Genomic DNA, 27,932 nt, shown 5'->3' with positions numbered 1-27,932 from the left:
GCCTTGAAAGCCTGACGGCTTGGCAAATCTTTGCGGGCCTGGGAAGCCACGAAGTCGACTCGGAGGAAGGAGCAATCCGCGTTGTGCTTCATCTTGAACAACTCACACGATCCATTCATACACTACAGAATAGAGTACCTCACTAGTACAGAAGTAATGCTACTTCAATCCCGTTCCTCCACATATCCACCCCCAGGGCAGCTGACAAGTCGCTGCCCGAAAAAATGCGCGGTCGATATTAGTCGAAGACTGCCTCCGTCGCATTGTGAGTGCAGCCTGACAAGAACAACATAAAGTAGTAGAGTTGTTTGAAGTTTCCATCCCGTCCCATCCTTGGGTTTCCTATCCTTCGTGCCGTAACCAGGTCTTCAATCACTCCATGGGCGTACCCAGACAAGTCTCCTCGCCACTCGGTCGTACTAACAATACTATCGATAGTCGCCACCATCAGGCCTCGGCGCTCGACTTCTTCTGCGGAAGAAGTCCTGCACCTTTCGCACAGCGCCCGAACTGCCGCCATGTTGGTGGTTCGAATCGTTGTCGTACGCGTCAGTGAACTTGCGATTCGGCTTCACGAGCACCCCTCGTTGTTGGCGAGGCTGCTGCATCGAGGTTCGAGAGTTGTTCGCTGGTGGCGTGCCTGCATATTGCTGCTGATGACTGCCGTAGCCTGCCATAGGTTGCGATGCGCCACGAACGTGCTGTGTGCGGCCCTGTGGTTGCTGACTCTGATGTTGTGGCTGAGCGTTGTAGACTCCAGTACCGCCGTAGACGTCGTAAGGGTCAGACTGCTGTTGCGGCGGGCTCGACATTGGGCTTGAGTACTGGCCGGAAGGCTGCTGCGGTCGACTGTACTGATGCTGCGTCTGCTGCGGTCGAGAGTAGTTGTATCTGGCTGATCTTGCACTCCGTCGTAGCTTGGCCGTGGTTGCGAACCTGAATGGCTTGGCTGAGTACCTGGCCGGGACGATTGCCAGCCTGAGTTTGACTCTTGCATTTGTTGTGGCTGTGTCTGTGGCTCGGGCTGCTCCTTGCCACTCATCAATCGCCCAAACGACATCGAAGCTGGCAGGAGCGAGAAGCGGCGCCCTTGAGGCTTTTCTACTTGCGATTCGAGATCGGTGCTCTTCTTCTTGCCCAGCCCGAAGGAGAATGATCGCTTCGAGTCAGTCGACATACATGCTGATAGTCGCCGTTGCCATCTGTCGTCATCGGTTTCATGCTTGTAGGCGGGTATCTCTTCTCACGCTTTGGTTTCTCGTCCTCCTTCTTGCGCACAGAGTTTGATCGGCCAAAGAGACGCTCGCCCAGTCCGCTAAGAGTGCTCGACCTCCGGTGATGTTGCTGCTTAGGCTGAGTCACTGGTGCGGGCATTGTGTCAGTATTAGCGGGTTGTCCATATGGCTGATTTGGTCCTGGAGACGAGACAGGTCCACCAATATTATAGCCTCGCGGAGCCTTAGCGGGCTGACTGACACGGCCTTGCACATTGGTAGTAGCAACTGTCGGCGCGACTGGTTGACCATATGATCCTCTCGACGGGAGTCTGAGATCGGATCGAGTTTGGCCTTGTGAGGCTATCGAGCCTTGAGTGCTTGGCCGAGTAGCGTATTGACTCTGTGTGGCGAAGGCGCCTGTTGAGTCTGAGACAGATCTTGGCACTTCCCGTCCAGGACGTGTGGGAGGTCCCATTTTGTCGTTGACTGGCGGTCGGGGTGGATCTTGCGGAAGCGGCTTCGATGTGGTCGCTTGTTGATGTACTGTTCTCTTTTCGTCTCCGCGTGATCGAGCGTACTCTGCAGCTGTCACAGGTGCGACGTCATGGCCTCTGTTGGTGTGAGATTGCGGCGCAACATACTCGGCTTGCAAAGTATGTCTGGTTCGTCGCGAACCAGAGGATGTTTGATCTTGTTCCTCGACTTCTGGCGTCTTCGGTAGCAATTCTCGCTGGTTTGGTTGAGGCTTCGATGGCTCCTTCATTGACGCACTCCGATGCATTCCAGATTCCGGTGCCGATCGGCTCGGTACAGTGCTATTGGCAATGTCTGCAATGTTCGTTGTGCTGCTGGTGATATGCGACACAACATGATGGTACTCACTCAGCCAAGAATGCCTCGCGACTTCGAATAGATCCGCCCGCTTCCTAGGATCAGGCACCAAGATTCGTCGCAACAGGTCTCTCGCATGAGGTGAAACGTATTCCGGGAATGTAAGAGGGGTTGTCGTGATGTATTTGTACAGTAAGTTGATATTGTCGCCTTCCGGATTTGCTGGATCGTCGTCGAAAGGGAGATATCCAGCCAGCATAGCATACAGAATAACTCCGCAACTCCACACATCGACTTTGCGACCAGTATACAAGGAGTCGCTAACCACAAGTTCTGGCGCTGCATAACAAGGACTGCCACAGCTCGTCTGCATCAAATCACCACGTCGAAGGCCTCTAGCATCGAGATTATCGAGTTTCAGCTTTCGTACATAGTCCTTGTTGGTGAGATTGTACTCTATCTCATCTCCCAGCACGTCTATAGGATCGAAAGTGTTTGCGAAACCGAAGTCGGTGATGATGATGTTGCGGTTTTGATCGAGGAGCAAGTTTTCGAGCTTGAGATCGCGGTGGACAATGCCTTTCTTGTGCAGGTAGCCGACGCCGGAGACCAGCTGAGCGAACAGTCTGCGGGCTGCAGGGTCTTTCAGATATCGATGGTTGAGGATGTAGTCGAACAGCTCGCCACCTGATGCGTACTCCAGAATGATGCCGATATGTCGTTCCGTCTCGACCATCTCGTGCAAACGAACAATATTCGGATGCGCAAGATCGCGGAGGATTGAGATTTCTCGGTAGATTTTGGGCAGGCGACAGGATGATTCTGGACACTATCCCGACGAATCAGCTTGATGGCGACTTGTGAGCTGCCATCCTTCTTCCAGCCCAGTTTTACTTTGCCAAATTCTCCCTCACCAAGAGTCTGGCCGAGTACATAGTCGCCGAACTGGACGTCTTTCCGTCTTGAGGCAGATTTTGAGTAGTCTTGTCTTCTTGCAGGGCCTGGGATATCTTCAGTGGGCGGAGGGAGATCGCCGGTCAAGTCGAGCTCGGCATCTGTCGCATGCGGTTGCGCCTCAGCTACACGCTCTTGTAGACGATCTTCGTCGACCCGAGGATCGGAAACGACAACACGGTTAATGACTTCGCTATATTCTCGAACTAATGGAGCAGGCACTTGCTGAGGCTGAGACTGTTGCGGCTGGTCTCTTGCGCTCGTGGATCTTTGAGGAGCTTCTGGACTGCTTGGATTCTTCCGTCTTGACCGTGCAGCAGCCGCCGCGGCATTTGGTGGATCTGACTTTTCCCGCGGCGAAGTCCTGCCGTAGGTGTTGGTGTTCTGTTGAGGTTGCCGTGACGATGCGCGACCCGACGACGAGTGCGACGACTGATGCTGCTGAGAGGACGTTCTCGGGGGAGGCAATGGCGCTGGACCATCATATGAGTCGGCAGAGCGGGTGTGGTAAGGCAGGACGTATTCATCTTGAGATGTCACCTGCTGTGATTGTGGGGAATGCGAGCTCGAGTAGTACTGCCTTTGGTCATGCTGAGGCGCGAGCCTGCCGCTACTACTGGCCGGTACATCGCTGTAAAATTGATTGACATTTGGGCGCTGCTCGTAGTATGCCACATCCTCGTCATAAGCTTGTGATGTCGGAATATGATTTGATCGACCACCAGTGTGGACTGACGCCGAAGTCATCGTCTCACCACCCTCGATCACCCCTGCTGGGTGTCGATGTCACTGTTGAGCTTCCTCTCGATCGCGATGTCAAGGCGGAAGCGATGTTGCGGACGGCGACGACGGTCGATGAGTTGTTGAAAGTATCGCTTGTGCCTTTCGAGTCGCAGCAGCCTTGAACGCTGATAGCAATAGCAATTCAATTGTTGACAGGCTGATCCTTGTGCAAAACAAGGCACGGCTGCTGGGGTCGGGCAGCAAGGATTAATCGGTCAGATCGCGTCTCGAGATGAGAGAGTGATGCCGCGAGATTGGGCACATGCAGCTGCTGTATCGCTGGACATTGGACGGCACGCAATGGCGACGACGGTGATGGCCAGTGACGACGCAGGTGGATGAGGCTGTGGAGGGGTCGCGAATGTGGTCGAGCTCTTTTCGAAGTCGCGGTGAAACGGTCGTTGGCTGATAAGGGGAAGATTCGATGCTCGGCGGGCGGAGATGGAGCCGCAATGACAGCAATCAAACTCGCAAGGAACGGTGACTCGAAGGAAGGAATCGAACTGAAAGACAAGCAGAAGCCCCGGTGGTTACTCCTACTGTATGAAGAAGAAACGCTGCTTCGACCTTGACGTTGATGAGAAAACGGCAGTAGCACAGGTGAAAAGACGGCACAGCATTGCACCAGCACAGCAACCGCAGTTGAACCTGACTCTGCACTCAAATCTGCCCTCAGCAATCAACCTTTCTATGAAAGCGAGGTTGGGCCCCTGCAATAGGCCTCTTTGGCAGCTATAATCCGCCATGCCAGCGCATCTTCAACTAGCGCGCCGCCTAATTGCAACGCCCAGCGTCGCTAATCCAACGAAATGCACACAAATAGCCACCCCATCCTGCCTGCTGCTCACCGCCATGCCTTTTGTTCATTCTCATCGGGACTCGCCCGCCCACATTCAGATCATCAACTTTACTATCAAACACTAACCGAGCCGCCATCACGACGAGACGAAGAGTTTGCCGCATCCATTCCGGATTGAGGCGCCTCGTATCGCTACACGAGTCGCGACGCGAGGACGACGACCTCAACATCGACAAGGTCGATTCTGTGCCGGCAAACTCAATTGAAAGCTCTCATCTGCCGACAAGGCAAAAATCAAGAAAGCTCGCGAGTCGGCAACAAACAAATCTCTGTTTTCCTGCTCTCCATGAACCACGAACGCGTCCTGAAACTTGCAACCCTTGTACAGCTGCAATTCTAGCTCCGTTGAAATATCTCCGAAAGAGTTCTAACTGGGCCATAAGCGAAAGTGACGCTTTCTTTGAATTGGATCCATCGAAAGAAGGCTTTCGATTCATTGCTCCAAGCGGGTCGAGTCGCCTCCCGCAAAAGCAGCCTACTACCACGTCGAGCTACTGCAAGAGTCAAGACGTCTCCGCCGCGGTGATCATCGCCTGTCAATGTCATGCATGTGAACTTCGGGGGGCCGGCTCCACGCCTATTGCTTTCTTTTGATGACTCCCGTTCCACGTTTCGGTGACCTTTCGAACTACAAGTCTCAGACACAATGGCGAGACTCTGACGCTCGCCAGCACCAACCGCGAGAGCTTCGACGAAAGGCGCAACTACTGATTGAAGCTCGAAACTCCAATTCGGTCAGGCTCTTCCGATCCTAAGCTTCCCGCTGCAGTTTCAGCCACGATCCGAATGCACAACTCATTGGCAGCTTGACATGACTGTATTCCTCCGCGAAGCAAGGGCGACTGAGCACGTATTACATACATGAACTTTCCTGTTCCCGCTGACCGCTTCGTCGATACGGACCACACTGCCTGATTCCTTCTGCTTTCTGCTCACCGTCCGCCGCAGCCTTGCGCGAGGAATGTGCCCCTGACTCAGGCTCGATGTGCGCATGACATCGCAATGGCGCAATCCAGGCCAGACTACATGCTTCCGTAGGGAACTAATCCACTGCTCGCGTGCTCATGATTGTGCCAGGGAGTCCTCTATGATGTCCAATGGACTCATGGTGGTACAACAACACGGCTCCAGCCGTGCTCCCGAACTCCGAAACAGACCGCCACGGAAGGACCGAGATCACAGGAAGCGATGGTAAGTCTCAAGATGGATTCGGTTTCGGTATGCATTGTTCTTAGGCTATCCTCATAGAGGCCGCCTCAGTTCGCAGACGTGCTGCCACAACCTGGCGCTCCAATGTCGTCGGGAATCGCCGTGGAGGCCGCCCTGGCGACTTCCAGGTCATCCTATGCCATTCTCAAAAAGCGCCACGGAGGCCGCCCTGGCGACCTTTCTAAGCCATGTTCGAACCCTCGTCCTTGACCATGTGCCAGTCTCCCTTACCCAGATAGAAGGCCTCTCCACGCTGGATGTGGTCCCAGTCCTCATCAGAGTCCTCCTCATCGTCGTTGACCTTGGTTGACGCCTCCTCAACGCCAAGCGGGATGTCCTCGTACTCCTCATCATCGCTGACAGCCGACGGCTTGGCAGACGAGCGCCTGGTGGTGGTAGTGGACTCGATGTTGCTTTTGCTGCTGTTCAAAGCGTCAGAGTCCGCCCTGGGGTCAAAACTTTCAGGTTTGGACTTACGAGGGGGTCTTCGGAGCAGCTTCGGCGAGCACAGCAGCGACACCAGTCATGTCCATCTTGTTGTCGCGAGGAGGACTCTGGGCCAGAGCGGCAGTGTTTAGACCGAATCTGGGGATCACATGCTTTAGCTGCGAGTCCTTACGAAGAGCTTGCGGTCTTCGAGACGATGGTAGCGACAAGCAAAGGGATCAAGACTCACCGGCGATGGGTTTCGCAGAGCAAGCCTTTCTCCTTGCCCTCTCTCAGGATTTGCTCAAGCACATGGCGCGGCTTTCTGTCGCTTTCGTCTTGGATGACCTCTCTGCAGCAGGGACAGTCGATGCGACCTTTGCGATCATCGTCAGTGAGTTGTGGGTTCTTGGTGACCTTGTCGTGGCCTTTGCCACAGCCGAAGGAGAGGCAGAGTATGTTGAGCATTGTGATAGAAGTGGTGAGGTATTAACGGAGATAAGAGGTGTGTTCAAGCAAGGATAGACGTTTCAGGTAAGTTAAGCGAAGAAAGGTGTGAGAGGGTTGAGAAGTGCACATAAATCTCAATGTTGCCAAGATGACTCACAGCCTCAAGTGACTGCACAAGGTGGGGCAGGTTTGGGTTGACTGTGCAGTGAGAAGGTTGTCAGGGCGACCTCGACGGTACTTCACGCTCAAGTAATCGTCGCCGGTACCTCGAGGAATGCCCCTCCTCGAAGCCTTGCGACTGAAGGCCCTCTGGGCATGACTCCACCCCTTCGACGCTTCCCACGATGAGACCCCTCAACGATCGTTACGACTCATGCTCGCGGAGCCCATCGAGATCCTTACTACGTCTCAACTCCCAGGCTCGACAGCGACCTGCATTGCACGACCCTCGTCAACTCCATGGACTGCGAGGCCCCTGTCTGCCATATCCAATCCAACCACATAATCATCAAACATAGCATTCGCAGCCGCCAGCACATCAGTCCCCAACAAGTTCCTGTTATACGCCATATCCATCCACAAATGCTTCGACGCCTCATCGGTCCACGTATGCCTCACCAGCTCCGCATCACGCTCCCTCTGCTCCTGCCCATCCGGCATGTGGTAGAAACGGCGATCGTCAACGGCGCCCTGCACGTTGACGGTGGTGCGGTGCTTCTGGCACTTCTCGAATAGAGCCAGAACGTCGTGAATCAGCTTGTTCTGCTGCGGAAGGCTTGACGAGGAGCACTGGTTGCTGTCGTGGTCTGTCAAGTGGCGGCTCAGGCGGCCCAGGAGGGAGCCGATGATGGCGCCATCTTCGACCGCCATGGCGGCGCCTTGTGCCTGGTAGGGGAGCGTAGGGTGGCAGGCGTCGCCGAGCAGGACGGTACGGCCCTTTTTGAATGGTCAGTGGAATTCGAACCCTGAATGACCTGGATGTGTGCACCTTTGTCCATCGTTCGAGTTCGTCATGATGCATCAGCTTCCACTTCAGCACTGCTGGTATGCAGCTTATGATCTTGGTGAGTCTGGACTCTCGTCAGTACGGCAATTCCCAGTCCACCGAACGGTTCCCTCTTGGACTTACACATCATCCCAACCCTCAAAAGTATTCTTCATCTCCTCCAGATCACCCTGCACCGTCCGAGCGCCTTTCGGCAGGTCATCCGGGCGGAGCAGCACCATGTTGAACTGTGTACCATTCCGCACAGGATAGAACACGCAGTGCTTCTCCGGGCCGAACCACACCGTGACCGCTGACTCTTGGCATAGTTCAGTTATCCTTGGATCGTTGAGCTGCTGGAGCTGCTCGAGTGTGAATGTGCCACGGTATGCGAGGTCCCCGGTTCCGACGGGGTCGGATGAGGATCCAAGGAGTTGTGATCGGGTCGTCGACCACAGGCCTAGTCACTACATCAGTATGGACTGGTGTCGAGACCCCAAGTAACGTCCAGAGCTATCAGCCTTGCCAGGGTATAACTTACCGTCAGCACCAACAACGACATCCGAAGTATACAGCGTACCATCTTCAACACTCACCAAACCACTATACAGATCAATATTGCTGACTTTTGCGTTCAGCACGATCTCTGCCCCCAAACGCTGCGCCTCGTCCATCAGAACCTTGTGGTAATCGGCACGGTGGATCACGCTGTGAGAGGAAAACTCAGTGAGGCCATCCGCCAGAGGTGAGCATTCTTCACTCACAGCCAAGGTGTGTCCCATCTCACCGGTCGTGAAGCAAGCAGCGACCCGTCCTGATACCGCCTGACCTTCAAAGCCTTGACTTCATTTGCAATCTTCTGCAAAGACGGCAGCAGCCTAATCTGGAGAGCACGCGGCTTGCGTTTGGTGGGATCTGGATGCCCGCTCCGACCTGCTGCCAATCAGTCCTGCTCTGAGGCATGCGGCTCTCAGTACAGGAAACGACTGAATCTCTAACACGCCATAAAGGGAAGGAAGCAACAAGTGTGAAAAGCTGCTATGCAAGATTCATTACGCACCGGTTTGATCTCATCTGCCTGTTCGAGCACTCGCGCGCTCAAGCCCTCTCTCCGGCAGGCGATGGCGCAGACTAGACCCCCGATGCCTGCGCCGATGATGGTGACGCTGAGAGGGGCCATGGTGGTTGGCTGAATCATGTTGGCAGGGCCAAAGACCGCTTCGACTGTGTGTAGCTTGTGAGCGGACGTGTACTGCAAGAATGTTCACACTCGTAGTAGGCCCGGCGAGAAAACTTGCAGAAGACGCGTGCTATTCTTCCGCTGTACTGGGTCAGAAACAGTGCTGACAACGATTTCAGTTGTGCTCCAGTGATCAGGTCCATCTGTTCACGAGATGTATCCAGTGATAACTCTCCACCCTGCTTTCATAGTACAAACGACTCAATGCTTTCCTACTGCAGGACGCCGGATGCTCGCAGTTAGGTACTGATCGGGAAGCGAGTGGACCGTGGCTGCCGTGGTGGAGACCGGCTTCCGTCCATCTCACCGTGCCGCGGAATCTCATTTACTCTTTCAGTATGTATCTCCACAAGCTACGTGTTCATAGACAGACAGTCAAATGTTGCTCGCCGCTCTCAAAATTAATGTAAACTTCATCTGTTGCCCGCAATAGATTCTATGATCTCCACTACCTGATCGGGAACGCTCGCGAACGGGCTATGACTAGAATCTAGCCTGATTGTCTTGACACCACTATCCTTTGCGGGAACACTAACCATCATCTCTTGTCGATCTTGCGTGCACATAATATAAGTCGTATACGTAGAACTTGCCCAGCTTGCCCCGATGCCACGCCGCCGTATCGGCCACCTTTGGAACCGCCCATCACTAGATCACCGTTTCACTCGCGCTGAAAGACACCAAGACCTTCCACACTCTCATGAGCAATATCGCCAACGGTCCCTGAGAAGATATGGGACGTCACGTTGCCATTTCCATTCAGAGCACTTCTGGGCTCTCTGATCAATTGCTTCACAGTTTGATGGCCAGTAGCAACTGCTAGCACATGCTCAGCGGTCCAGGGCGAACCATCTGAGGGTGCGCGCCAGGCCACGTGATCATCCGGTCGTACGAGCACGGCATCGCGTTCCCATACCTGCCGCGCATGCGCCTCATCAGCAGTCGGACAACCTCGAGAGGCACACGTGCACTCCTAGCGGCTCGTTCGAACGACTGTGCGTACTTGCCGTCCGCGCTAAAGTCCACCAACGTGAAAGCAGGGCCAGTGCCGAATTTGTCGAAGATGCTGGTCTTACCGTCGCTCAGGTAAACATGGGGGGCACGCGCTCCCGGCCAGGTGGAAGGGACGTATTCTTTGGGCGTCCAAGCAGGCTCCTGTGACGCATCATCAGTGACTATAACACCGGAGCCGTTGTATCTATAGCCGAGCTCGATGCCGTGGTCGGTGTTTTCGCCATCATTTTGTGCGACATGCGCTGCGATACGATCACGGAGACTTCTACCTTCTTCATTCTGAGAGGTGGAAGCGCTAGGTGCTCTTAGGCACCACTGCTGGTACGTAGCATGGACTGTATGATGGACGCCAGAACGCTCCAGGTTACGTGCTGCAACTGGCCGCCGTTCAGCCTCGTAGGAGTCAAGCAGATGCGGTCCTCCGTGGCCTGCGAGTACAGCGGCGATCTTCCAGCCGATGTCGAAGCTGTCACCCACAGCAGTGTTCATGCCGTATCCTCCTGTTGGTATGTTCTGATGTGCAGCGTCTCCCGACAGAAAGATCCGCTTCCCTTGAGACATATACTTGTCGGCGAGGTAGATGTTCGGCCGCCACGTGCTCGTGACTAGAACCTCGTCGATCTCAATCTCGTATGGTGCACAATCGCCACCGAGTGCGCGGTAGATGGCCTGTTTGGGGTCGACGTCCGAAACATCTGCCCCGACAGGAATTGGTGTATGCACCGTCCACGTATCGATTTCGTCCTGTGAGATGATGACGGAGCCGCTGGTAAAAAAGATGTGCCAGAATTGACCTTGTTTGTGCAATCGACTTAGGTCTCTTGACTTGAAATGTATGAGATGCATTGCGCCCGGACTGTGACATAAGATTAGCATCCTGTTGTGAAGCTTTGAATCAATACACCTACACCGGTCCGCCCTTCAGAGCGATTCCAACCGCAGACCGCACTTTGCTGCCGGCTCCATCGCAGCCGATCACATACCGAGATCGAATGCTGTGGCGGTTGCCTGCGGTGTCTACAAGTGTTGAATCGACATGAGAACTCTCCTCGGTCAAAGACTCAAGCTTCCAGCCGAAATACGCATCCACGAGGGGATTCGACTGGAGCTGTGGTTTCAACCACGCCTCAAAGATAGCCTGCGAACAGCGTTGATAAGGCTCGCGGGGGTTGCTACCGTCGTTGTTTGTTCGTATGCGCTTGCGCCACGCATCGGGCGAGGGCAGGCCCTGTGACGGCTGCTAAGTTCCAAGCCTCCAAGTCCGGCCGTGCGGAACGGGTGAACGTACCCATTTTGCAATTAGCTGACCGCCTTCTGAAAGTCCCGTGCTGATGTTGACATCAAAAGAGTATTCTTGCGAGACACCTGGACGGGAACACAGATCAGCCTGACGTCCAGTCTTGATATGGCGTATGGAAGAAGCTTACCGACTTCTCGAAGACCTCTGTCCACATCTAATCGCTTGAGCAACTCCATGCTCCGGCAGTTGGTGATGTCCATCTTCGGCCATTTTGTCGTGTCGAGGTTTCGCTCAATCAGCACGCACCGTTGCCCATTCTTAGAAAGCTGAAGAGCTGCTATGAGGCCTGCTGGGCCAGCACCAACGATAAGGACGGGGGTTTCATCTGGCGGCTGGCGTTGATCAGCTCCGTTCTGTTGCACACCCATGTCGTCGTAGTCTGATGAGCATCAACAGCATCAAGACTCGACGAAATACTACGCGTTAGGTTTTCATGTCAATCTCGAGTAGTGGGCAGCAGTGGCATGGCAAACGCCGGTCTCGTGTTCATTGGTGACGCGTTGAGGAAGTGGGCACGGTCAATTCGTACGCCGGGGTATCAGGACCTGGCCAAGGCCCATGCCTCAATGCTGAGTGGTCCCCGCTCGATCAGCAGAAACTTAATTCGGACCGTGCTTGATGGAGCTTCAGACCATCTGCTACCATTGTTGGACGCGCTTGATGCTCAATGTAAGACTTTCACGACTTTCCGCGGAAGGTTTCCAAATCATCTGAGGGCCGAATCACATTCATGTTGCTCGCTCAGAGGAAACGCTTTGGTTATACGGAAACTAGCAGATCCCGCTGCACGGATAAGCGTGCACGTATGGCTATCGCAATCGAGAGCTGCTCTGCGATCCAGACTTCGACTTCCGAGCGACCAGGGCGACCATTTTTCACGAAGCAGGGATGGCCGCTGGTCGACCTGTAAGCACGTCCGGCGGCGTTGGCATTGGCATAGCTTTTCCTGCGTCTCCAATCTTCCCAGTCACGAATGCCAGAGGAATATTTGGCCCCCAGACATACAATGTATCTGGCGCCGCTGCCTCTCTGCCCATGGATGTGTCTTCATTTACCAGATCTCCGTCCGAGTAATGCTCCACAACGTTGCCGGAGGCATCGAACCTGGGTCATAAGTCAGTCTGTCAGGCTGGACAACCAACGGCGGAGCAGCGTACCAGTAGTCAAATATCTGACTGCCCAGAACATGTCGACCGATACCCCAGCAATTAGTCCAACCCTGCTTGCGCAGGTGATCATGTCCCAAGGATTGCGTGTCATAGTCGCTGACTTCGAAGCTGGAGTGATGTACGTGCGCTTTGGGCGCAGTCGGGCTTTTGCTAGAAAAAAGCTCTGGATGCGCGATCTGTTAGTTGCGAACAGCGCAATCTGCTTTCCCTTTCCGGCGGATCTGCACTTACGTGATGGTCTGAATACCGCTGGCCAAGGTCGATGTGCATGAAACACGTCTGATCCTGGCCTGTGCTTGGATCAAAGACGCAGTCGGTTGGCTTCAAGTTCATCATTGATGTGTACCAGGACAAAGTCTCCTCGAACTTGGGAGGTGGCACCATGTATCCATAGTGGCCCAGCTTGTGGACAGGACTTGGCCCTGCAGAGAATCTGCGAAAGGCGCCCTTGGGGGACTTCGCGACCGCCGTGTTTTGCACGTCATTGTTGCCGCCACGCTCCAGGGTTCCCACTGTGCTATCATCGACGCGCAGTGACTGGCCGTGGACGAACCCGACCAAGTTGCCATTGGGGTCTGGCACTGTTACTACCTCACCTCCACCGGGCCCATCCAATTTGGTTATAGCAGTCGCACCGGGCAGTCTCGTGGCCTTCTCGAGCTCTTCTCTCGAGTCCACTACCCAGTAACCTCCCAGAAAATGATTCTTGTCATCGGGCGACTGCTCCAGGACATATACGAATGGTTGGACACCGTACCCGCGCAGATAGTGCCGTGTATCGGTGCGCAGCTCTTCGACTAGGCCAAAGTCCCCCAGAAAGGCTGCAGCACGATCGAAGTTGGCGTGCTGATAGTGTACATGTCCAAGACGTAATACACTGATCCGTGTGTCGGTCATTTTGCTCCAGATGTTATATCTAGGCAGCGTTGCTTCGGTTGAGATACGCAGATGTAGAACATGACAACAGGCAGTAAACAGATTCTCTGCTTGGATCTTGCATGGTCTCCGCTTCATGCAAGCCGGCCGTCAGACGGTGTCCGGTGAATTCGTCTGACGAGAGACAGGTCCGAAAACAGTCCGAGCCGGGACTCAGCAAGCGGACCGGCATACCCTCTGTGCAAGTCCTTAGCACATCTACCGGTCAACACAAGACGCATTTACTCCAGGCACTCTTCAGAATACACGTCGCTTTAATCATGGCTTTCGACAGACTTGTTCGTTTTGAACAAGACGGAACTGCTCACTATGGCGATATCGTTGAGATCACACAGAAGGGATATCTGGTCAAGAAATTGAACGGTTCGATCAACGACGGCTTCACCCCCACTTCGGGGGATGCGGTCCTTGTTGAGCATGTGAGACTCTTCCTCAGGACTCTGAGGCCAGAGCACCATCGCTAACAAGCTCGCTACAGCTGCTCTGTCCAGTCAAGAGAGCGGCAATAATACAGTGCATTGGCCTCAACTATAAGCAGCACGCGAAGGAAGCTTCTGTGAGCATAGCTGATGATTTCTTTGCCTCACATCTAGGCGACGCGATCAGAACGACTGACGAAAGGCTCGACAGCTCGAAGTCCCCGAGTACCCCGTCGTATTCACCAAACCCCCCGACGCCCTCACCGGCCCCAACACCGCCATCTCCATCTGCCCCGGCGCACAGCCCATGCTCGACTACGAAGGCGAGCTGACCGTCATCATCTCCAAAGACTGCAAGAACCTCCCCGTGGACGTGAACCTCCCCGAGTACGTCCTTGGCTACACGGCCGGCAACGACGTCTCAGCGCGCAACTACCAGCTGCCCGCGGCTGGAGGCGGACAATACGGCTACGCGAAATCATTCAACGGCTTCGCGCCCATCGGTCCGTGGATTGCTAGTCCGCGATTGGTGCCTGATCTAAAGGTCTTGAGATACAAGACGCGTGTAAATGGGGAGGTCAGGCAGGAGACCGGTGTGGATGACATGATTTGGTCGGTACAGCAGATCTTGCATCACTTGTCACGTGGTACGACGCTGCGGGCGGGTACTGTGATTATGACAGGGACACCATCCGGGGTGGGATTCTTCAGGAAGCAGTTCTTGAAGGATGGGGATGTTGTTGAGGTTGAGATTGAGGGATTGATGACTTTGAGTAATAAGATGGAATTTGAAAAGCACTGACAACCACAGCGATCGGGGTGTGCTGAGATGAGACAGCGTCTAGAGCCGATAGTGAAGCTTTGACTAGATTGTGCGCAGCATAGTAGGTGCGTAGAGCCAACTTCTTCTGTCGGCGGCTGTGACGCGAGCATGTTCCGTGACGAGCTTTGAACATCGTCTCCCTACCGAGAACTTTGAAGGATCGAGGTTGAGCGCGAGCAGAGGTAGGCCAGTATAGGACAAGTCCATATTTCGGGAAAGAGAGTTTATCTCGAACAGCCGCTAGACTCTGTCAGGTCGGTGAGCGACGCGCAGGAGTCTTATGATGGGAGGGTCCTGGTTAGATGTGGTGCACGCGGGAAATCACCGAAAAAGTTGCTCCTTATCGCACCAACAGTGACGGGACGAGACATCCCTTGTGGTGACAAGTGACGCTCAACCGTCACACTCTGCTGTCACCCAATGTTTCGGAGTCACAGAGCGATCTAGTCTAGTACTTAAGCGGGAAACGCGGAAGAGCACAAAATCTCGATCCGATGGGACGATCCGATGGCCCCAGTTACTACCCACTGCGCATACATGTCTATTTGTTTCTCGTTCCATGCATTTTCTCCCCAAACATGAACCGAACTGCGGTGAATAGGTCATAAAAGCCTCTGAGCTAAGTTTCAGTACGTCACAACCAGCTTCGAGCCTGACACCTTTCCCGCCCGGAGTCGATTCAACCCCTCAATTACACCGTCGAATCCGTTGTCCAGTACAGTGATCGGCGGTGCCTTGATCTCCTTCGCCAAGCTAAACAAACTCGTATAGAAGCGCACAAGTGCTTCACGATCCGACAACGATACAGAATACTTCGGCCCAACAGGCGGTAGCCAGCTAAACGCTTTGCCCAGCAGCTGAAACGACATAACCATCTGAGCTTCGACACCGGAGACTTTGGTCTTTGTGTCGAGCAGTGTGATGACCTTACCACCGCTATTCTGGAGGACTTTTCCACAGAATCTGGTCGAGTCGCCCTCGGAAAAGCAGTCCAGCGCCTTCGAGATGTTGGGGAAGGCTGCCACAATGTCTGCCACTGCATTGGGAGCTCGATAATCAAACACGTGGTCTGCGCCGTAGCGCTTGACCAGGTCAAACGAGTGTGGTGAGGCAGTCGTTATGACCTTCCACCCGGCCATTTTGGCGATCTGAATGGCGAAGATGCCCACGGTGCTCGATCCCGCATAGATGAAAATAGTCGCGTCGTCGTCCGTCTTGCTTGTGCCGTCCACATGATCCGGCCACGGCACATTGAGATGCAGATTGAGGGCCTGCATCGCTGTCACTGCCGAGACGCCATAGGTTGCAGCTTCGGTGTCGTCAACCCCATCGGGAATCCGCCACACCAGATCTGCTTCGGCTTTGACGTACTCTGCAAAGGACCCGTGCGCTGTGTCGATTCCTCCTTGGACAAACCCGGCGACTCGATCACCGACCTGCCACATTGCCGCTGCGCCAGGGCCAGCGCCGGCTACCACACCGGCAAAATCGCAACCAGTAAGACTGCCCGAAGGGCTGATGAAGTCGATGAATTTGAAATCGATCGGATTCAAGGCCGTTGCGTGCACGTGAACGAGAATTTCACGGTCGGCCACGGTGGGCTTCGGAACTTCTTCGACACTGACTCCCTGTCCGATTGATTTCCCCAGGAGGAGATTGGTGGCTCGGGTGACGATGCTGCGGTTAGCGACGAGTGCCTTCATTTTCCGTCTCAATAGGATATAGTAGAGAGCTCAGTAAGGAGCAGATCCAGTCGAGCCGTGAAGGTGTGGTGCCGTATCATGCATGGGTCATGGAGGTGAAGTATACATTTTGTGTTTGAATCGGGCCTATCTGGTCGAGCTGATGATGGACCGAGAAGTAAACCATTGGTCAGTAGACTCTGTCAGCTCAACGGCTGGGTTATAGAGTTGATGAGTATTCCGGCGCTGGACGAGCGAACGGACGAATTCGTTTCACAGCTCAAGCCTTCGAAAAAGACGCCTACTAAGTATCTCTCAATAGACTTCAACTCTATTTGTTCGAGCTGAGGGAAAGCATGTTAGTAATCTGAAAGGCATTTTACAGTACCAGGTACTATGTGATTACTGAACTGGTGCCAAAGTAATTTGAATTCGCAGCATTGAAAGTTTGTGTTGTCGACCTAGGCACGTCTCCCGGCCCGGGGCTGAAGTCTCCTATCTGACTTCTCCTATATTTGCCAATGGGGTATGATGGTGCAATTTTGAGCCGGAGACCGCATGTAGCATGCGTAGGTTTCAGTGCGGCGAGAAGATCCTCCGTGACGGGCATCATTGTAATTCTGTTATGAGGGAACGAGATTTTATGTGTCGGCGGGCAGCATGCTCAGCAAGTCCTTCTTAAAATGTCACCTTTTCCGTGACAAGACAGACGGTTCGCATACTTCTCGAACCAGGGACAGTGGCCCTGCAACTCACTTAACTCACTGCACAGACCTACCATCACGACGCCGACGTCGAAGACAAGCCTCGAAGAGATGCCTTCGCAGCGATCTGTATTGATCACAGGCTGCAGTCAGGGCGGAATTGGCGACGCTCTTGCGCAGCGTTTCCACGAGGAGGGTCTACTGGTGTTCGCATCAGCCAGGAATCTCGCCAAAGTCGAGCACCTGAAAACTTTGGGCATCCACGTCCTGCAACTGGACGTTGTCGACCATGACTCCATCGCACGAACTGTCCGTGAGATCACTTCTTTGACGAGTGGGAAACTAGATGTGCTCATTAACAACTCTGGAGGTGGTACGTAGCCATCACTGCAGCGCTACTCCTGGACTGACGGCCCCATAACAGGATACGCGGTCCCTCTGCTCGACTCTGATGCACGCAAGGCTAAAGACATGTTCGAGGTAAATGTCTTTGCGCTCATCAGCGTCACGAAAGCCTTTTTTCCTCTGCTCACGACATCGAAAGGTACCGTCGTCAACATCGGCTCTGTGTTGGGCTATACGCCTTACCCGTGGTCAGGCTGGTACAACGCCAGCAAGGCTGCTGCCAATCTTCTCACCGACCAGCTCCGAGTCGAACTTGAGCCGTTTGGGGTTAGAGTCGTCTTGGTTGTTGCTGGTGCCATAAAAACGAAATTCATGGAAAATCTTGCAGACTTGCCACATCTTTTGCCGAGCTCGCCGTACTATCCTGCCAGGGGCGTGGTCGAGGAAGTCATGTCCGGGAGCGAGTTAGAAAAGGGGGCGGCCGATGTCAACGTCGTCGCTCGGGCGATTGTCAAGAACGTGTTGCAAACAACACCCAAAAAGCACCACTGGCTTGGTGGTGGGTCTTCAACCATATGGCTTGCGCACACCTTTGGCTGGGCTACTGTCTGGGTCAGGCCCATTAGTTACTGCTACGATCCCGGCTGACGTGACGACAGGACTTCTTATGGACTTCTGCGGCAAATCTTGGTACTGTGTCCCAGATACTGAGGACGAAACAGAAGTCGACATGAGTTGATCAGGCGCTCAAGTGCTTGAGGGTACGAGGTTGGATGAAAGTAGATGGCGACTTGTCCCTCTAATCCGAGTTTCACCTATGTATATCCGTCTCGCCTTCATAGAGGAGAGTCCCACACCCACATCATATTGCCGGCCGCGTCAATGTGGATGGAATCATCCGACTGAGCCAGCCGGGCACAATCTCGGATCTCTCAAACCATTCGGATTCCTCGGACTGTTCAGACTTTTCTTGCCTCTCCAACTTCAAGTTCTCCGCAAACAATCTGATTTGCGAGCAGAGGGGAGGTTCGAGCCGCTTTGGACGTCACACGCGCAGCGGGATGCTCTTGCCCCGCATCTGATCTCACGTGACAAGTGTCCTTCTCGCCTGTGTACTGTACCATCGCCTCGTGCTTCGGGGCAGCACCTTTTTTCAAGCCACGCACCCCACGTGACTATCAGCATTTCAAAACCATACATAGAACGATAGGTACCGCTTGAGCAGCCAGAGGTACCTGAATACTTACCCATTACACCTGTTCACACATGATACCTGCTGAAGAGGTACATTCTGGGGCCTTGCCCTAACCAAGATGTATACCTACTGTACCTAAGATCCCTAACTCTCATCTATACAAGATATCTACTTAAGTTAGATACCTTAAACTCTACACTCAGCCTTGAGAGTAGGCTATCTCTCTGAGCTATCTGCTCAAGGTATCTTGTTAATAAGCCCAACAAGGTAGTCAAGATGCCTAAGGCATCTACTTAAGATACCTATCCAAGTTTGATAATCAAGGCAGAGGATAGGAAGCAAGGGGAACAGAAAGCAAGCACCTGCAAGGAGAATTGATCAGCATTACAAAAAAGCATAGATTACGAGCTCTGAATCTGCCAATCAGTGGCCTTTGATACTAGTCACGTGGGGTGCGTGGCTTGAGAAAAGGTGCTGCCCCGAAGCACGAGGGTACCATCGTGCCTACTTTAGATTAATTTATACACTCAGCAAACCTCACGTCAAGATGGCAGCCGAGAATGCAAAGTGAGCTACACTAGAACCCCGCGTCATATCGACGCTGACGAATATGCACAGTATCTTCGCGGGTGAAGTCTTCCACTTCGACGTTGGTTACTATACATTCGCAACTTGTCTCCAAGAACTCGCCGGCATTCGATGCATGATGCGCGTCCAGATGAAGGAGAGTCGCGAAGGCCGAGTCCGTCTCGAACACGTTGATCACGATACCTTCCTTCGCTTTGCAGAATATCTCTACGGGCAAAATTACAATTCAGCTGAAGCGTTGGTGGTATTGGATCAACCTATCGACGACGATATGCTAGCCGAGCATGTCAGCGCGGAACCAAATACCACTTCTACAACCAATTCAGCAGGTTTCGACGAGCCGGTTCTCGATGAGGCGGACTGGGGTTTTGATTCGTGAGCGACTTCAAAGAAGCAAAAGAAGAGACTTCCCGTGAGGGCCAGTCCTATAAGCCCCATTCGACTCGAGGAGCTGAAGCACGTCATTTTCCTAGGGGCAAAGTCGTTCCTTTTCCCAGGTTCCATAACAAGTCAGCCTGTAACGATATTGACCTACAATACGATTGTTCAGAGATTTTATCACATGTCAAGCTGTACGCCTTTGCCAAGCAGTACATAATCGAGGATCTCCAGATGCTCATATCGAACAAGCTACGCGCTGCGCTCGACCAGACCGAGTTTCATTCCCGAAAAATGTGCGACTTTATTGATATCCTGGTCCTGGCACATGTAACGACGGAGGACCACGACGGGAAAGATCCATTACTGAGTCTCCTGAAGCTGTTCGCAGCATGGCATTTCCATGATCTAGTAAAGGCTGAGAACTTCTCTCGTCTGATAGAACATAAGGATCACATGATAGACTTGTGCCAGAAAGTGGTCAGGCGGCTGTAAATCAAATTCGTAAATGATACCCAAGCTCTTCCCGTGAGTGCCTTCGGACAACTCCATGATCTGGGCTGCGTGACTCAACCTCCAGGTAGGTGGAGGAAGGCACAAATTTGTGGAGAGCCTGGGGCGCGTGCGGGGTATAGTATTTGGGCACCTATAGGTGCCGTCTCCACGGAAGCTGGGCTATTGTGGCTGTGATCTAGGGCCCTGGAATATACACATCCTGACTAAAGTACATGCACCATTGTTTTTCGCTACCCGAGTACTCCTACGAACGACGCTTTATGTCAACTTCTAACCCTTCCTGCGACACCAGGAACTCGTTGACAGTCCTCCACTCGTCTTTTGGCTTGACCAGCGACACATCGAACATCTGGATGATTGCTGGGATCACCTTATACAGCTCCAGTAAACTGATATTTTTGCCAATGCACGTTCGGGTACCACCACCAAAGGTCAAGCTTGCACCCGCCATCTTGCTCTGTCTGTCCGCATCGCCCGTCAGCCACCGCTCGGGACGCCACTGATCGGCATCGTCACCATAGATGACTCTATCTCGCGCTATTACCCAGGGACTAATGCCTAAGAGTGTACCTCCCGGGTAGAATCGCCCATATATTGTGACACCTTCTGGAGGCGTCACACGCTCGAGCATCATACCCACTGCCGGGTGCATGCGCAACGCTTCTTTGATGACTGCATCCAAGTATGGCAGTTTCTGAGCCTCGGTCCATGATACACAAGGGGAGGAAATCTTTCCGGCTTCGGCAGCGCCAATGATTTCCTCCTCTAGTTCCTTCATCGTGGCAGGATTCTTCAAGAGATAGTAGAACGCAGCACACAGTGTTATCGCGGTGGTGTCGGCGCTTGCGTTGACGTTGCTAGTGGCGTAACTTGTGACACGCACATCGTCGATCAAATCCGGCTGATCCTTTTGAGCCTTCAGAAAACGGCTCAGCATGTCTCGCTGGTCGTGTGAATCTTTTGTCCCGGTCGCCGCTCTGTCTTTCATTCTTGCCACTGTGAACTCGACCACGGGTGACGTTGGCGGGGTCTGACGGGTCCACTTCCTTAGAGGCTTCAGCACCATTTGATACAGGTTAGGCATCTGGCTGACAGCGATTCCCAGACGTGGCGGTCGTAGCTGCGAGATGACAGGTTCTGCGTCTGGTCCCAGCTCGAGAAATCCGAGAGACTGACCAAATGTGATCTGGCCGACAACATCGTAAGCATAGTATTTCAGCCACCTGTCTAAATGGCATTTCGACTCATAGGATCTTGTATTAGTGTACCGGATTACGAGCTGTCGAAGGAGGGTTTTGGTCACGGCGTCCACAAACGATTCATACTCAAGCAGCGTAGTCATCGCATAAGCCCGAGAGACCGGTCGCTTGATGGCAGTGTGGAAATCCTCACCGGTGGTGTTGAACAGATTGGTGTACGTCTTGCCAGCTATTGAGGCTTGAGAGGGTAGGTAGAAGTCAGACTGTCCGGGTCAGTGACACAATAACGAGCCCTGCACCACCAAAGATACCTTGGGAAAGATTGGCCTCGATATTCCGTAGATGGCCGCTCTGGCCGAGAGGCCTGCCAAGCTCACACAGTTGGGCCCAATGCGTACTGTATCGCCATATGCCTGGTGTAGGTCGATGTAAGTATGGTGCATGTCGCCTGGTAGGCCATATAGAGCCGCCATAGATTACTGAATCTTGCCAAAACGGGCCCAGGGACGCCACGAAGTGTGAAGAAGTTGCTCAGAAGCGTGAACAGCAACACGGCTGCAACGAGGCCCAGAGCAGACCAAAAGCCTGTTAGCAAGTGATCCATACTGACGAGAGTCACTGCAAGTGCACCTCTCTACACGTTTTGTCTGCTCTCCACGCCATTGATGCCATAATATCTCGGTGGCTATGTCCATGTCTGGACCACACTGTCAACGAAATTTTGCCCACCGTCCTTGGCCAGCGGCCAACCAAGCGGTGCCCGAAGACCTGTAGAGTAGCTTGGTCGTGATGGTGAGCTAACGAGAGACCCTCTCCGTTATGGAGACGGCGATGTGAGCAAAAGCAAAGTCCGCGACCGAGACGCTCCTCATTGGTCATCTAGCGAATGGTGGGGTCGGCCACGTTTACCCCATACCCCGGAACACCTTTTCGTGTACCTACGACCGAGTAAGGACAGCAGCATATATAGACCTGTGGGGAATATCGGGGTCGTATGAATTTTGAGGTAGTACCGATCAGTTGCAATTCGCCAACGTGTGCTTCAAGATCGATACGGCTCCGATATCCCCCACGATGGCGGAGAAGACAAACTCAATGCCTACCGAGCAACTGACCATGGTGACAACCTTGGACGACCAAGAGAATCATGTCGAGAAGGTCACTACAGTGGATACTCTCCACGCCGACGAGGCTACAGTAGTGCTCGCCCGCCACACCACCGAGTCAACATGGACCGAAAGTGAGGAGAAAAACCTTGTCCGGAAAATTGATCGACGACTGCTCGGCATCATGTTCGCAACCTACGGCTTGCAGTATTATGACAAGGCGATGTTATCACAGGCTGTACGCTCTATTCTCCAAGGGTCTAGCATCTTTAAGAGCTCACAACTAATATTCTCTATCAGGCGCTCTTTGGCTTGCGAAAGGAGCTGGTCCTTACTGGAGATCGGTATTCCTTCTCTGCATCCATCTTTTACCTAGGCTACATTGCCGGTGCCCTGCCAGCGATGCTTTTAGCGCAACATTTCCCAGTTGAGAGATTCACTGCGGGCATCATTGCCGTCTGGGTGTCACACTCATCCTCACTATCGAGTGTAGCGACTTTCGCGGTCTCTACGCACAACGGTTCTTCCTAGGTTTCCTCGAAGCCGGAGTCTCGCCAATCTTGATGATTATCGTCTCAAGTTTCTACAAGAAGAACGAACAGCCGTTACGCATGGGCTCTTGGTGGGCTGCTGGTAAGGCACCTCTGCGTCTTGTTTACATCATGTCTAATGCTTGCACAGCGGGTTTCGTCTCCATCTTCGCTCCGTTGATCAACTATGGCTTGGGCCACATTCACGGTGCACTATCCACGTGGAAGTACATGTACACTTTTGCTGGCTCGGTGACAATACTGTGGGCTATCGTTATCATGGCCTTCCTCCCTCCCAACCCTGTCCACGCCCGCGGCTTCTCTGAGAGGGAGAGGTATATCGCGGTGGCTCGACTGCGAACGAACAATACTGGCGTTCGCAACACTCACTTCAAACCTGCACAGGCACTGGAATTGGTATACGACGCGCGTTTCTGGCTCGCTGTTGCAACGGCGTTCTGCATCATGGTCACAAACGGTCCTCTGTCCACCTTTGTTCCCATCATTGTATCCGGCTTCGGCTATTCGCCCCTGAACAGCTTGCTCCTATCTATGCCTTGCGGAGCAGTCGCTGGCGTCGAGACACTACTTGTGACTTGGATCGCCTCGAAATTGAGTCACCGCAATTGGAACACCTGGATCATCGCAGCATGCCAGGTGCCCTCGATCGTCGCAGCTGTCCTACCCTGGCAGCTACCTGCTGATGCGCAGGGTGCTCGGCTGTTTGCACTCTACCTGCTGGGCGGGTTTGCTTCTCCCTACGGAGTTCTCATGGCACTTCACACCGCCAATTATGCCGGATATACAAAGAAATCAGTCACCGCCTCGGGCCTGTTCATGGGATACTGTCTCGGTATGCCATACACCTCCTCTTTCACAATCAAAGCTGATCTAATTGTTCGCAGGCAACTCCACCGGACCGCTTCTGTTCAAACCAACGGATGCGCCGACTTTCGAGAAAGGCTTCCAGGCGGTGCTCATAACAACGATCTTAGGGCTAGCGCTCGCGGTTGCATATCGCTTCGTATGTGTGCTGGACAACAAGCGTCGGGATCGTGCAGGCACCGCCGAAGCATTCGATCACGCTTTTGATGACGATCTCACCGATATGAAGGTGCGTACTTACATCCACCTGCTCGGTCCCAAGGACTTGTGCAATTTGAGATTGTGGCTGACTGTGAATGAAGAATCCCCAATTCCGCTATACAATTTGAGAAAAGGCGAGGCATCGAACTGCTTTCCAGGTTTGTAGGCCAAGGATAGGTTTAGAAAGCATATGCAAATGCAGCACGTTGGACTGGAGGTCGCGCTGTTGTAGCCAATGCGTCCACAGAGCGACCGAATCCATATACATTAGTCGTGTTGTGGCTGATGCAGACTGCGGAATGTGCCACTGACCAATGCCTGCTTACCCATCCGGTTTCTTGGACAGTCTTGTTGGGTCTCAATTTGGAAGTTGTCGTCGCTGTCATCATGTCTGCTGGAGTGTGCCCTCGGCCTCAGTCAGCTGAGTACTCCGCGCGATCCTCTGCCTCAATCCTGAAAGTAGTCTCGCGTGCTTGCTGCATCCATTGCCGACGCTCACCACGTTCAGTAGATAAAATCTTCAGGCTTGACCTCCGATAGCTCGCCGCTTGTGCCGTCGATCAAGCTCCAGCCCTCTTCGATCTTCTCGTCCTCATTGAGTTCGATCACAGCCTCGCGGAATTCCTTATCGGCGTACTCATATTCTTCATCAGTGCCGTACTCGGAGGCGGCGGTCGTCGTCGCCTTACGCATGTCTGCGCCCTGTCTCTCCTCCTCGCGTTTGTTAACTTCGAGCCACTTCGGTAGGGTGTACTCGATTGGACTGATGGAGTCAAGGTGACCTGCGGGTAGGATTCTATATCCGACTGCTTTGGTCTGCGTGCATGAACTGGTTGTCTTGATTGGACGGGTAGATGCGTTCTCGAGCTCGGTGGTCAATGTAATCCTGTCCCAATTTGTCAGTGTCTCTTACGCCCGAACACTCAGGGCCTGCTTCACGAGAAGCAATCTGAATCTTGAGATATCCATGAACTTACGAATTGTACTTAGCGACACTGACGGTAGCACCGTCCTCAGTGGCAGAGTCGTCAAAAGAAGCACCAAAGAGCAGCTTGTCAAGGTTGGCTGCGATCTCGGCTGGCGTGAGCTTCTTTCCACTTCTATGAACGCAACACGCGTCCACGTTAGTCGAAAGATACATGATGAAATGATTAGTCGCCTCGAAGAGCGATGATCTGGGGAGCAACGAGTGTGTGTTGAAGAACAAACATACCGCGTGACTTGCCTGTTGTCCTCTTCACGGAGACGTAGGTCCTTCGCCTGCCGATCGAGCTCCTCCTTCACATCAAGAATCAGGCATATTGCATCGTCCAACTCATTGTGGCATTCCATCAGAGCGATATAACACATCTCGACATTGACATCCAAGACGTACACCAGCATCGTCCGAACCTGTCGACGGACGCGAGTATTCTTGATGTCATCAAGATCGAGCTCTGGGTTCGCACCCGTAGCGCTGATGACTCGGTCGACACTGTTGCGATTGATGTGGAGACTCCAAGATGGAAGCGGGACCTGGCTGTCGCGTGCCAGCGCCTCGCGACCGGCTGGCAGAGTCATGCGTTGTCGCGGCATTGTGTAGGTTTCTGACCTTGCTGTAAGTGTCTCCAACAGAGGTCGCTGTGCTGAGGCGGACAGATGGTGGTGTGCAGTGGACTAAGATGGTGGCAGGAGGTATGACAGAGCAGCTCAGGCCTTGTTGATGAAGTAGATACTAGTCTAGCCAACCAGGCAGGGCGAGGCAACTTTGTTGGGCGAGTGTTTCCTTCACAGCTTCACTTGCAATGTCACTTAAAGCGGTCGTCACTTTCGAGTACCACGGTTGATGTCCCTCCGTCAGAGTCGGGCGAATGACCTTGGTGATGGTCTTCATTGCTGCCAGTCCTTCAACTCACTGACGGACCGAGAGGCGCAGCAATTTTCCGTTGTCCCAAGCGTTGGACATCGATCTCATCGAAACACAACAGTCGAAAGAGTCAACCTCGACAGGTCCACTGACTTGTCGAGGCACAAGAGTCCTGCATCGACGCTTGCGTGGTAGGTAGCATTTCTTCGTTGACGAACAGTCGAAAAAGGCTACAGTAGGTTGTACGATCGACGTGATCTGATTCGTTGACCACGGGAATCAGGTAAAACCGGGTTCACTTGTGCTTCGGCCTAACCCAAGTATGGGAAGACGAACGCTAGAGCCAATCATGCTTCACCTCACGTACCTGCATTGTAGCATCCCAACTGCATATAAGGCGATGTATCCAGACACGATGTCTCGCATCCTCAAGTCCTCTCAACCGAGCATCGAAAGCCGCAACGTTGTTCCGCGAAGCCGGGCATTCGAGAAGTCATGTCTGGTCCGCCAGAATGGGCAGGCAAGAGCACCGGCGAAGAAAAAGCACATCCGGCTACCAAAGGGTCTGAGCTACCCACAGACCCTTTTCTCGTTCATTTCGACTTCCCTCACGATCCCAGCAACCCCAGAGACTGGAGCCTCGGCCGCAAATGGATCGTCACATCCGTCCTGTCAGTAACGGGACTAATCCGGATCACGGTGTCGACCATCATGGCGCCAGCCTTGCCACAGATCTCGAAGGACCTCAATATGAATTCAGTTGAGTCCCTGATGGCACTGTCCGTATATCTGCTCGCCACAGCGTTTGGTCCACTTCTCATCGGCCCACTATCGGAGATGTACGGACGCAGCCCCATTCTGCATTCAACAAACATCTGGTTCTTGATATGGAATCTCGTTTGCGGCTTCGCGAATACGAAGGGCACACTCATTGCCTCTCGACTCCTCGCTGGTCTGGGCGCATCGGCGATATACTCGTTAGGTAATGGCGTCCTGGGGGATATCTGGCCGCCGGAACAGCGAGGTCGCTCGATAGGTCTGTACATGCTTATTCCGCTCTTGGGTGCTGCCATTGGACCGATAGTCGGTGGTATAATCGCAGGCAGGACTTCATGGCGATGGATTTTCTGGGAAACCTCAATTGTGCAAGCTTTCGCAGTCGTCTTCTGCCTGGTGGCTTTCCGCGAAACGCATACACAGACCATACTGAACGAGAAAGCGAAGGCGCTTTGCCGCTCGACTGGCGACGATCGGTACCATGCGCGCCTGTCAGACTTGGAGAGGCAGCAAACATTCTGGTCGGCCCTTGGCATGCATCTCACACGACCGTTTCGTTTGCTGATCTTCCACCCTATCGTCCAGATCCAAGCCATGGTTTCGGGGTACAACTACGGTCTGCTATACTTGATTTTAGCCACATATTCGTCATTCTGGACTGACCACTATCACGAAACAGTCTCTTACTCTGGACTGCACTACCTCTCGGTTTGTGTTGGAGAGATCACGGGCTCCCAGATTGGAGGTTTCCTCATGGACTTCGCATCCAAGGCACTGCGAAAAAAGCACTCGGCCACAAGCCAGGATAGCGGAGCCGAATACCACATTCCTCTCATGGCCCCAGCGTACCTGTTGACCGCCGTCGGCCTGTTGCTCGGTGGCTGGAGTGCTCAGCATTTGTTGCCGTGGCCGGTGGTGGATGTCGGCTTTCTCATAGCGTCCTTCGGCAACACCATTGCAGGCCAGGTCATCACGGCGTACGTGATCGATGCTTATCCGAACCATGTTGCGAGTGCCTCTGCTGGCGCGCAGCTTATTCGGAGTCTGACGGCTTTCGGCTTTCCCCTGTTCGCGCCGGCTATGTTCAGGAAATTAGGATACGGCTGGTCATATACAATCCTGGACGCTTCGGGTTTGCTTATTGGGTTACCAGCAACGGCAGCGTTGTGGTGGCATGGAGCTCGGTTGAGGAAGAAAGCCGCCGGCAGCTACTGATTCACCTGAAGTGTATCTCACCTTAGATTCCATACCAACCAAGGCCGCATGGTCTGTTCCAATACTACGTTCTTATGCAGCTTCATGGCCGCTGTCGCTGCCCGAGATCCGACTGTTCAGTAGTGGGCATCAAACACGACAGCATGGAAT

At 53.5% G+C, this 27,932-nt stretch overlaps 13 protein-coding genes across 13 annotated transcripts; 5 read left to right on the top strand and 8 right to left on the bottom strand.

The window, feature by feature from the left end:
* Nucleotides 1–428: 428 nt before the first annotated feature.
* Nucleotides 429–3,749, bottom strand: AB675_3687 (Fatty acyl-CoA synthetase and RNA processing-associated kinase 1; the record flags this gene model as incomplete). Its single annotated transcript, XM_018143760.1, has 5 exons — nt 429–936; nt 990–1,159; nt 1,180–1,862; nt 2,100–2,877; nt 2,907–3,749. The coding sequence occupies 5 exons, from the start codon at nt 3,747–3,749 to the stop codon at nt 429–431; spliced, it is 2,982 nt and encodes a 993-aa protein (XP_017997080.1).
* Nucleotides 3,750–6,034: 2,285 nt separating this feature from the next.
* Nucleotides 6,035–6,747, bottom strand: AB675_3686 (uncharacterized protein; the record flags this gene model as incomplete). Its single annotated transcript, XM_018143759.1, has 3 exons — nt 6,035–6,275; nt 6,331–6,438; nt 6,530–6,747. 3 exons carry the CDS (start codon nt 6,745–6,747, stop codon nt 6,035–6,037), a joined length of 567 nt encoding a protein of 188 aa, XP_017997059.1.
* Nucleotides 6,748–7,137: 390 nt separating this feature from the next.
* On the bottom strand, nt 7,138–8,894 carry AB675_3685 (3-hydroxybenzoate 6-hydroxylase 1; the record flags this gene model as incomplete). The annotated part of the gene is made up of 6 exons (XM_018143758.1): nt 7,138–7,665; nt 7,718–7,799; nt 7,859–8,174; nt 8,256–8,422; nt 8,479–8,647; nt 8,771–8,894. The coding sequence occupies 6 exons, from the start codon at nt 8,892–8,894 to the stop codon at nt 7,138–7,140; spliced, it is 1,386 nt and encodes a 461-aa protein (XP_017997115.1).
* Nucleotides 8,895–9,773: 879 nt separating this feature from the next.
* Nucleotides 9,774–11,636, bottom strand: AB675_3684 (Tetracenomycin polyketide synthesis hydroxylase TcmG; the record flags this gene model as incomplete). Its single annotated transcript, XM_018143757.1, has 4 exons — nt 9,774–10,824; nt 10,877–11,205; nt 11,257–11,333; nt 11,396–11,636. The coding sequence occupies 4 exons, from the start codon at nt 11,634–11,636 to the stop codon at nt 9,774–9,776; spliced, it is 1,698 nt and encodes a 565-aa protein (XP_017997007.1).
* Nucleotides 11,637–12,143: 507 nt separating this feature from the next.
* On the bottom strand, nt 12,144–13,334 carry AB675_3683 (Metapyrocatechase 2; the record flags this gene model as incomplete). The annotated part of the gene is made up of 3 exons (XM_018143756.1): nt 12,144–12,372; nt 12,426–12,613; nt 12,669–13,334. The coding sequence occupies 3 exons, from the start codon at nt 13,332–13,334 to the stop codon at nt 12,144–12,146; spliced, it is 1,083 nt and encodes a 360-aa protein (XP_017996988.1).
* Nucleotides 13,335–13,633: 299 nt separating this feature from the next.
* Nucleotides 13,634–14,594, top strand: AB675_3682 (uncharacterized protein; the record flags this gene model as incomplete). The annotated part of the gene is made up of 3 exons (XM_018143755.1): nt 13,634–13,792; nt 13,852–13,929; nt 14,004–14,594. The coding sequence occupies 3 exons, from the start codon at nt 13,634–13,636 to the stop codon at nt 14,592–14,594; spliced, it is 828 nt and encodes a 275-aa protein (XP_017997043.1).
* Nucleotides 14,595–15,241: 647 nt separating this feature from the next.
* Nucleotides 15,242–16,318, bottom strand: AB675_3681 (Protein TOXD; the record flags this gene model as incomplete). Its single annotated transcript, XM_018143754.1, has 1 exon — nt 15,242–16,318. The coding sequence occupies one exon, from the start codon at nt 16,316–16,318 to the stop codon at nt 15,242–15,244; it is 1,077 nt and encodes a 358-aa protein (XP_017997022.1).
* A 794-nt stretch (nt 16,319–17,112) lies between these two features.
* Nucleotides 17,113–18,080, top strand: AB675_3680 (NADPH-dependent 1-acyldihydroxyacetone phosphate; the record flags this gene model as incomplete). The annotated part of the gene is made up of 3 exons (XM_018143753.1): nt 17,113–17,374; nt 17,426–17,958; nt 18,006–18,080. 3 exons carry the CDS (start codon nt 17,113–17,115, stop codon nt 18,078–18,080), a joined length of 870 nt encoding a protein of 289 aa, XP_017997082.1.
* A 1,008-nt stretch (nt 18,081–19,088) lies between these two features.
* Nucleotides 19,089–19,508, top strand: AB675_3679 (uncharacterized protein; the record flags this gene model as incomplete). Its single annotated transcript, XM_018143751.1, has 2 exons — nt 19,089–19,108; nt 19,160–19,508. The coding sequence occupies 2 exons, from the start codon at nt 19,089–19,091 to the stop codon at nt 19,506–19,508; spliced, it is 369 nt and encodes a 122-aa protein (XP_017997047.1).
* A 759-nt stretch (nt 19,509–20,267) lies between these two features.
* On the bottom strand, nt 20,268–21,695 carry AB675_3678 (Pisatin demethylase; the record flags this gene model as incomplete). Its single annotated transcript, XM_018143750.1, has 2 exons — nt 20,268–21,485; nt 21,534–21,695. 2 exons carry the CDS (start codon nt 21,693–21,695, stop codon nt 20,268–20,270), a joined length of 1,380 nt encoding a protein of 459 aa, XP_017996991.1.
* A 601-nt stretch (nt 21,696–22,296) lies between these two features.
* On the top strand, nt 22,297–24,110 carry AB675_3677 (putative transporter; the record flags this gene model as incomplete). The annotated part of the gene is made up of 5 exons (XM_018143749.1): nt 22,297–22,566; nt 22,629–22,790; nt 22,817–22,961; nt 23,010–23,711; nt 23,764–24,110. The coding sequence occupies 5 exons, from the start codon at nt 22,297–22,299 to the stop codon at nt 24,108–24,110; spliced, it is 1,626 nt and encodes a 541-aa protein (XP_017997086.1).
* Nucleotides 24,111–24,448: 338 nt separating this feature from the next.
* Nucleotides 24,449–25,519, bottom strand: AB675_3676 (uncharacterized protein; the record flags this gene model as incomplete). Its single annotated transcript, XM_018143748.1, has 3 exons — nt 24,449–24,830; nt 24,922–25,044; nt 25,158–25,519. The coding sequence occupies 3 exons, from the start codon at nt 25,517–25,519 to the stop codon at nt 24,449–24,451; spliced, it is 867 nt and encodes a 288-aa protein (XP_017997025.1).
* Nucleotides 25,520–26,285: 766 nt separating this feature from the next.
* Nucleotides 26,286–27,782, top strand: AB675_3675 (putative transporter; the record flags this gene model as incomplete). Its single annotated transcript, XM_018143747.1, has 1 exon — nt 26,286–27,782. The coding sequence occupies one exon, from the start codon at nt 26,286–26,288 to the stop codon at nt 27,780–27,782; it is 1,497 nt and encodes a 498-aa protein (XP_017997120.1).
* Nucleotides 27,783–27,932: the final 150 nt, after the last annotated feature.

Source organism: Cyphellophora attinorum (genome assembly GCF_001299255.1).
Source record: "Cyphellophora attinorum strain CBS 131958 chromosome Unknown Contig26, whole genome shotgun sequence".
NCBI lineage: Eukaryota > Fungi > Ascomycota > Eurotiomycetes > Chaetothyriales > Cyphellophoraceae > Cyphellophora > Cyphellophora attinorum.
The sequence above is the reverse complement of the archived record's forward strand: the minus strand, read 5'-3'. Positions and strand labels throughout refer to the sequence as shown.